Below are 8,967 nucleotides of genomic sequence, written 5' to 3' on the forward strand. Positions count from 1 at the left end.
CCCGCCCCCCCGTGAGGCCTGTGAGGGATGCCCGCCCCCCCGTGAGGCCTGTGAGGGATGCCCGCCCCCCTATGACGGATCCCTGTCCCCTGTGAGGGAGTGTCTCGCCCCCCCGTGAGGCCTGTGAGGGATGCCTGCACCCCAAGTGATTGTGGTGAGTCTATAAGAATGCACAAAATGTTGGGGAATATATAAAGATCTACAAAAGATCTACAAATGCAGTGCCCATGATGTTAGGCCACACCAAGTAAATTTTATGGATGACGTCCTTTGGAGACCATAAATCTAATGCGAGAGGGACGAAAAAAAAACAGAAGGGCAGACATTGGTCATATACTTTCCGCGCCTACAGTAGTCTGCAGTATATTTTACAGACAAGTGTTGATTATTTGTCCGCGCGCGCATTGATTTTGGCCTGTTCCTAGAAAAAAAACAAGAAATTCCGCTTCCTGTAACTATGACCAAAGAGTCACGACAGTGCCGCAAATCGTCAGATTGACGTGAAACCCGTAACGCTGAAAGCCTGTGCCTGGTTAAAAAATGAAAACAATCAGCTATGTCATGTTTGATCCAAAGACAGAAAGAAAAGAAAAAGGAGCTACGGTTGATTCCTCAAAAGAAAGGTGTGAAGAAATTTATTCGTACGGTTGACCAGACAATGGGAGCAGCTGGGGGAGGAATGAATTCATGCCTTGGCACGAGGTGTGTGATCCCCAGAAGGGATACATTAAGGATTACAAGATCATACTAGAGGCCTACGTAAAGGAAGGGATACATTAAGGATTACAAGATCATACTAGAGGCCTACGTAAAGGAAGGGATACATTAAGGATTACAAGATCATACTAGAGGCCTACGTAAAGGAAGGGGTAAACATTCATAAGAGGGTAGTAAATCATGTCTTCTACAAGAATGATGGTGCCTGGGGGTATCCCAAGTTCATTCCGTGGCACGAGGTGTGTGATCCACAGAAGGGATACATTAAGGATTACAAGATCATACTAGAGGCCTACGTAAAGGAAGGGATACATTAGGATTACAAGATCATACTAGAGGCCTACGTAAAGGAAGGGATACATTAAGGATTACAAGATCAGTACTAGAGGCCTACGTAAAGGAAGGGATACATTAGGATTACAAGATCATACTAGAGGCCTACGTAAAGGAAGGGGTAAACATTCATAAGAGGGTAGTAAATCATGTCTTCTACAAGAATGATGGTGACTGGGGGTATCCCAAGTTCATTCCGTGGCACGAGGTGTGTGATCCACAGAAGGGATACATTAAGGATTACAAGATCATACTAGAGGCCTACGTAAAGGAAGGGGTAAACATTCATAAGAGGGTAGTAAATCATGTCTTCTACAAGAATGATGGTGACTGGGGGTATCCCAAGTTCATTCCGTGGCACGAGGTGTGTGATCCACAGAAGGGATACATTAAGGATTACAAGATCATACTAGAGGCCTACGTAAAGGAAGGGATACATTAAGGATTACAAGATCATACTAGAGGCTTATGTGAAGGCAGATGCTCCTTGTATCCTAGCTGGATGTCTCAAAGAAGTGGCTTAGGGACAGAGGGTTCAATTTGATGATAAATAATCAACACTTGTCTGTAAAATATACTGCAGACTACTGTAGGCGCGGAAAGTATATGACCAATGTCTGCCCTTCTTGTTTTTTTTTCGCCCTCTCGCATTAGATTTATGGTCTCCAAAGGACGTCATCCATAAAATTTACTTGGTGTGGCCTTACAGTTAAAAACAATTTTCATACAATTGTGTGATCTGGTAGCGATTTACAAATTTCACGGAAAACACAAGACTGTTCTTGTGAGTAATTCTGACACCCCACATGTCAATGTTTCTTGTACAGTTCCAACATTGAATTACATACATAGCCATCATGTGACCACATCTAATGCTTGCTGTATCATATTAATGAATAACCGTTATGGTATTTAGAATTACAGTTTAAATTATTCAATATTTCAACACATTTAAACCTTTAGATTCAGACATCGACTTGTAACAACTATGATTGTTTCTGATCATATCAACACAGCTACTGTGCCTTCAGAGGAGGCACGTGTGCCTTGTCACATGATTCACCCCGCCGCACCTCAAGAGATGTCAGCTGTGCAGCAAGTCCTCATGAAACTGTCCACTGCAGGGGCCGCAATCGCAGCCTGGGAGAATGAACTTCTCACCGCCCTGGTCAAGCGACAGTTAGCGGCCTCTGCAGATGGGCAGACGATCACTTGCAGGACAGGTGGACTGGTGGGTGTCTCTATCAAAACAAAGAAATAAAGATCAATATCAGAATACAGAGTTTACAGATATGCTTTCTAACCTATAAAAGCATGCTTAACATATAAAGATACATCAGTAGGGTAGTGTATTATTTGAATCCACATTGATCCACAAACTTAAAGGAAAAAAAAGTTAACAATAAGTTCAGACAGCAGTGTTGGGTTGAACAAAAATGATTAAATAATAGTGTATCACTTGTGTATTTTTTTCAGCCAATAACATTGATGAAGGTTACAAAAGCGAGGAAACCTACGAGCCAGGTCAGTGCATCGACTGGTCGGAGGAGGACCCGGGACATTGCCACACTCCGGGCAATCGAGAGTGGAGGGGACGAGCAGCAACAGATGTCCTTGGAGCTCAAGTCCCTGGGCAGACAGCAGCTGCAGGATATGCTGAGAGACATCGATGTGGGGAGCATCACCATCCCCACTGGCCACCTGCTGTCTGCCCAGTTGGACCTGGGCTTGAACAATTCGCAACGCATCAAACTCCGTAGGTAAGTAATTTTAAAACAAAAGCCAGACCACAAATTAATATTTTTTGTGCTCTTTCTGTGGCAGATTTTAGTGTTGGCTTTTAAGTAGTCATTCATTGTATTACTATAAGAAAGCAATTTCCCTGACAATTAACTGTAATTTGTGTAAATGCAACCAAATATCTGTCCGATTTGCTCCAACTGTTGTAATTGCTACATGGACATGCAAAAAAATGAAACTCTCAGCCACTGAAAACAATACCTGTGCAATATTGAAAATGAGGCTTATCTGAATGGAGCAACTATGGGTTTTACAGGTGGCTAAAACTCCACAATGTGGCTAGTGAAAGCGAGAGAAGGTCGCGGCAGCTAGCCAAGGATCACCTCCAAGAACATCAAGTGGAAGCGGAGCTGCTACCTTTGGTGACCAAAGGTAGCAGAAAGGGGGGCAACTTGGTGAAGCTTCAGCCTGTGGCAAGGGTGACCGATGTTAGAGGCTCGATTATCGACACCCTTGAGAAGATTGCAGCAGAGGGGTGAGAGGAAAAAAAATTACTGCATAATTAATTTCTGCATCACACAATCAGACTCTATAATAGTCAAATGCAGACTTAGTTTTAAAGTGTTGTATATATTGTCATTGTCGTTGAATCTGTATGCTTTGTTTGTACCTACATTGTATTGATTTTTTAAGTATTTTGTATTGATTATGTAAGGTCAACACAATTCAGCGGTCCATAATTTTTATGTACTGCTGCTATGCTGACCACTGTTTTGAATAAAGAAAAACTACAAATCACATAGCTTTGTTCTATGAGTGAAATGAAACTGCTATTGCCTGTACTTTTGTATTATATCCCTATTTCAATCAGATCTCTTTTCAAATATACCTGCATACATTATAAGAAGTCAGTTACTGGAAAATACATCAGAATTTTCTCAATTACTAGCCAGAAGTTTGTACGTCAAATCACCCAGTAACACTAAGCCACATTCTAGGCAGTAATACAGGTAAAATCAACAATGCTCCATTTTCTTCTAATACAGATTATTTTGTTTCAGACACTTGACATGGCATGAGGGGAAAATCCCTGCAAGTGAGATTTGGATTAAAGTCCTGGGCGACCACGGGGGCCAGCTATATAAGATGGGGTATCAGATTCTCAACACTGTACACCCGAATGCAAAGACAAGAGTCTTCTCCATCTTTGATGGAAAAGATTCAAGGGAGAACCTGATCACAGCCACCAAGACTGCTTGCACAGATGTGGCAGGTCTGCAGGCCTTCACTTGGAGGTAACTTACTCTTTTACATTATGATTTGATTTATTCATGAAAAGTCAATATGAAAGTTTGATACTCTCCCAAAAAATGCCTAAAAGAAAATACTTTGACATACCATAATTACAGATGCAAATGTTCACTTGATCTTCAGATCCCCGGATGGCAGAGACAGAAGACTGCGGGTGTTTGCTGCTGCAGATTACGCTCTCCTGTCCCTTTGGTTCGGCCTTTCTGGACCCTGTGGTAAGAGCACAAGTCAGAATATATATTTGCAGGACCTACAAGAATCTTTAGTATATATATAATGAGTGCAAACTATCAGTTTGTTTTTCTATGTGTTTCTATGATATAAGTTTATATATATATACATATATACAGAAACATACATACAAGTTTTATGTGTTCTTCATTAACTATTGAAAAAATGCAACTTATCATAGAACCAGATACACTGTATCTAGGCTTTGGTGATAACACAATGTTGTAAGGTAACATTCAAATTCTAAAGACCAGTAGTCTTACTAAAAATAATTCTGTGTGGTTACCTGGAAATTTTCCTACATTTAGTTGCTCTTGTGTACATGCAGGTACCTACCCCTGCTTGTGGTGTGAAATCCAAAGGACCAGTATAAAACTACCACAGGAAGAAAGGGGAGAGGACCGAACCCCGGCTGACAGAACCACCCTAACCCTAGAGGCCAACCACAATGCCTTCATGCAGGAAGCGGGCGGTGACATAAGGAAGGCCAAGTCCTTTAGAAATGTCATCGCACCAAGCATGTTGGAAGTGCCAATAAACCAGGTATATTATTCCTGATATAGGTGCCAGTTGTATTCATTACATACAAAAGTCTGATTAATTTCTGACTGTATTTATTTCCTTTGATTCCTCTCAACTCCCCATTATCTCAAAAGTTGAATTCTAGTTATCGGCAAAAAAATTAATGTCAATCTGGCAAAAGATAGCTGACTCAAATGTTATGAATCCTCTTTTTCATCTCAGGTGTGCCTTCCCGCACTTCACATGAGCTTGGGAGTTTTCCAAAAGCTGTTTAAGATGATGGAAAAAGATCTCCACAGCTTAGACGTCCTGATGGCCCATCACCTCTCCCGCGCAATCCTACCAGACCCGGAGGTGGACAGGGGTGAGGTGCTGCTACATCCTGACTTGTATACACTAGAAGGATACCTGAACGCCGTGGAGGAGGCGACAGCGATCGAGGAGGAAGTGGACGACATAAAAGCAGAGATGGAGGAGATGGTTGACTTAATGGCGTGGGCCATGCTGCAGGGGCAGGAGGAATGCCTCATCATGCTGTCCCTGCAGCTCAAACACCAGAAACTCCAACAGAAAAAGGAGGAGCTGGTAAGGCCATGTTGATTTGATTATATGGATGACATCCGCGCGCGCATGAATTTTCGGGCGTTTCCAAAAAAAAAAAAGTTTTAAACCATACTGTAAATCGTACAAAGCAGTTGCAAAATGAGCAAAAATATACCATAAGTTACAAAAAAATTAATAAAAACTATACCAATGTCGTAGAATGCCAAAATCAAACGAAAAAAGACGAAATTGTACAGAAATGAACTTGAAGACTAGATTATTCGCCAAACCATATTCTGTCCCATTTGTTCAACCCTCATGACCACGTAGATTTCATAATGAAAACAACTTTTTTTTTTGCAAAACTTTTTTTTATTCGCACGCGCGCATCAGTTTTGGGGTTCTCGGAGGATGTCATCCATATAATCAAATCAACATGGCCTAAGCTAAGATTGAATTATGAAGAATTTGATCAAATCCTAGATGTTTACTTGTAACTCATAAGAAACATGAATGTAATTCTGGCCTAAATTGAAAATATCTTGACTTCCAATTGTAGGAAGCTAGAGCTCAGGAAATGCGGGAGAAGGCCGGGACCAACATCACTGTTGGACCACTCACAGCCCTCCTGGATCCGGTTCTCCAACAGTTTCACGTGAAACGCCAAGCGTATCATGCACAATGCTTCGTGGGGAACCACGTGCATGTGATGCTGAAGGTGACCAATACATTTTCTTGACTTAAGGTTATCTTAAATTAAGAGTAGCAATTGTTTTGCTTGACAGCTGGATATTACATGCATGTAATTCATATTTCTATCTATGTTAATCAATCAATAAGACAAAACTACTTTAAACAGGATTTTGTCTCTTTCCATGATTTAAAATAAAGTAAGTGTAGAAACTCTTGCAGTGTTTGTAATATAATGTTTCATAATTCTAAAGACCACACAAATCTCATATTCCTCTAACTGCCAAGTATATCTACCACAAAGGTAGATGCATTTACACTACAGTTTATAGATGGAAAACTTCTGACTTATCTGAAATTATCTTCTGCAGGAAGCCCCAATCAAGCAGCTGACCAGCATTGCTGTAACCAAAGCAGAGGAGCTCATGGACGACTTTGACTTCCCCCTGGCCCTGTTGACAAGAACAAGAGAAATAAAGGAGAAGTATGAAAGGGCTTTTTGGCCTTTTCGCTTCCTGTCACCAAGGGTACTCACACACAAGACCAGTGTCAGAAGAAGACATTTCCTCCCTAGGTGAGACAGACAACTGATCTAATCTACTGATCTACAATATATTAACCTAATAAAGCTGGCAGGATAGTTAGAATAAAAATAATGTACATGAATACCACCACATGTATATGCTGTATCACCCACGGTGCCAGACTAGATAGCTTGCTGGGACATGATGAGAAAGCACACATTTCAATGAGAAATGTACTAGAGGTTAAAAGAAATCTGCTGTCCTCAAATAAGGAGAATCTGGAATCCTCATAGTAATAGGTTTGCCTATGCTGAAATTAATTGAAAGTTTAGGTATGAATTCTAGTATTTCTACTACTGAATTGGGATCTGAATATCAGGATTCCAATCTTTCCTAGTTGGATTCCAGATTCCCCTAGGATCCCCTATCTCCCCTATGACTATGAGGATTCCAGATTCTCCTAGGGGAGATAGGGATTCCAATCTCCCCTAGGAGGATCCCCTGGATTCCAATCTCCCCTGTGACATATGTCATGTGACATATACATGTAATCATCACACATTTACAGCACCATAAAATAAATTGAATGAAAAGTAAAACATTAAATGATTGAGTATTGAATCATATTGTAAAGTAACAAAACCATTTTCTTTTTCAGATGACTGCATCAAAGGGTTCATGACGGATTTCCGAAGGTCTTTCCCACGGGCAACCATCCCCATTAAAATGCACTTACTTGAGTCTCATGTTGTGCCTCTGATGAGGAGGTATGGCTTTGGCCTGGGCTTCTTTGGAGAGCAAGGCATTGAATCCACTCACAAGGAGTTCAATACCCTGCGCGTTGCTACTAGAAGTATTGTAGACAGGGTACAGGAGGCTCGAATCCTGTTAGAGCGTCATCTGCTGATGACGTGCCCCTCCCGGGTGGGTGGGGTCCCAGCTCCAATCCCGCGCAATAAGAACCTGTAATTGTAGAATGAAATATTTAAAGTAGGGGTATTGGACAAAAAATGAAAGTTGTTGCAAGCCATTCACAATCTAGTTTATCTGAAAGACCTCACTGAAACGAAATGCTTTTTGTTTGAAGTGAATTGGATGTTGTATGTTAATCTATAAATTATTGTACAATGTTAGAAATACCAATTTCCGTCTGCATTTTGCAGATAAATGTTTTAAATGTTACAGAAGAAAAATTAAGCAACCTGCAATGTCACAATATGGGTTCAATTGTATTGTATTAATGATATACTATTTATGCATGCATTTTTCAAATTGCATGTGAAATATTTTCCAACATGCAATTTTGTACGGGTTTGAGTCAGGGCTTTATATACTTATTCTAGCCTCCTGTACTCTGTCTGCAATGGCTTATATTCTATAAATTATATTACAATATTTACAATATATACCAATTCCAGTCTGCATTTTGCAGATAAATATTTTCAATGTTACAGAAGAAAAATTAAGCAACCTGCAATGTCAGGATATGGGTTTAATTGTGTCTGTATAATATTGTTCAGGAGCTTTTGTGCATACTACTGACTTAATGATATACTACATATGCAGGCATTTTTCAAGTTGCATGATATATATTTTCAAATATTTGCCAACATGCAATTTTCTATGGTCAGGGCTTTCAAAGGTGTTAATTTGCAGAAAATATTTCAAAATTGCAGATAAATTTGAACATAAAAAATCATTTCTACCTTGATACCATCTTTGGGATGAGATTAGGCTTGCCTGTAGTGTAGTAACGCCAACAGTGGGCGGCTTAACTGCAAAAAAACAGCAGCTTGTTTAATGGATTCATGCTGTCTGTGTCTGCAAGAAATGAATAAAAAGCAAGCCGTGGGACTGTGGAAAGGACAGACAGTTGTCGACAGTTGGTGAGACTGAGAGGCGAGAGTCGACGATTGAGAGTCTCAGTCCCCCGGCAATGTTGTACGGCAAAGCTTTAATTTGTGTCCTGCGTCTGTTACTTCTTCGTTAAAGTCTCTCTAGGCAACATCCCAAAGAACCCGGGATTCCAACACAACATCACACCTATAATAGTATAAATGTAATTTAGTTGATTTTTGCAGCCAGCCAAAAACTTTTGTCAAGGCAAGTTGCTTAGCCTCTCCTATAATTTTGTAACAGAATTAAAGCTGTACTTTACCTACAAAACATATAATTTTGCGCAAATACATGTAATATATTCCATTCGCCCAAATTTTTGGCACAAATGTATGTGTTGTAAAATTATCAATCATATAATCATACATGTTAATTTGTATGGTAAAAATTCTAAAATTTCACACATGACTTGATGTACCTTAGCTGTTTCTATGTGAAGAATAACGTCCCTGAGTGTGAT

At 40.2% G+C, this 8,967-nt stretch overlaps 1 protein-coding gene and 1 long non-coding RNA gene across 3 annotated transcripts; one reads left to right on the forward strand and one right to left on the reverse strand.

The window, feature by feature from the left end:
• The first annotated feature begins 35 nt into the window (after positions 1–35).
• LOC109471732 lies at positions 36–7,368 on the forward strand. Of its 2 annotated transcripts, XM_019771083.1 has the most exons (11): positions 36–154; positions 2,067–2,281; positions 2,527–2,810; positions 3,107–3,325; positions 3,852–4,085; positions 4,225–4,316; positions 4,661–4,875; positions 5,077–5,439; positions 5,957–6,115; positions 6,459–6,661; positions 7,270–7,368. In XM_019771083.1, exons 2-11 carry the CDS (start codon positions 2,105–2,107, stop codon positions 7,271–7,273), a joined length of 1,950 nt encoding a protein of 649 aa, XP_019626642.1. In that variant the 5' UTR covers positions 36–154; positions 2,067–2,104; the 3' UTR covers positions 7,274–7,368. The 2 variants fall into 2 exon arrangements, with proteins under 2 accessions (XP_019626642.1, XP_019626641.1); XM_019771082.1 differs by lacking the exon at positions 36–154 and having other exon boundaries at positions 1,137–2,281.
• Positions 6,436–8,387, reverse strand: LOC109471733. Its single transcript, XR_002140322.1, has 3 exons — positions 8,318–8,387; positions 7,348–7,574; positions 6,436–6,539 (listed from the first exon to the last, which is right to left on the reverse strand). It is a non-coding gene; the product is annotated as an uncharacterized LOC109471733 (long non-coding RNA).
• Positions 8,388–8,967: the final 580 nt, after the last annotated feature.

This window comes from Branchiostoma belcheri, unplaced genomic scaffold (genome assembly GCF_001625305.1).
Source record: "Branchiostoma belcheri isolate BF01 breed outbred unplaced genomic scaffold, Haploidv18h27 scaffold256, whole genome shotgun sequence".
Classification (NCBI taxonomy): domain Eukaryota; kingdom Metazoa; phylum Chordata; class Leptocardii; order Amphioxiformes; family Branchiostomatidae; genus Branchiostoma; species Branchiostoma belcheri.

Excerpts from the sequence above, each read along its gene's own strand:
- LOC109471732 (XM_019771082.1), top strand. The coding sequence starts at position 2,039 with ATGATTGTTTCTGATCATATCAACACAGCTACTGTGCCTTCAGAGGAG. Across the intron at positions 2,811-3,106 it reads CAACGCATCAAACTCCGTAG|GTGGCTAAAACTCCACAATG; the intron begins GTAAGTAATTTT and ends TGGGTTTTACAG. Across the intron at positions 3,326-3,851 it reads GAGAAGATTGCAGCAGAGGG|ACACTTGACATGGCATGAGG; the intron begins GTGAGAGGAAAA and ends ATTTTGTTTCAG.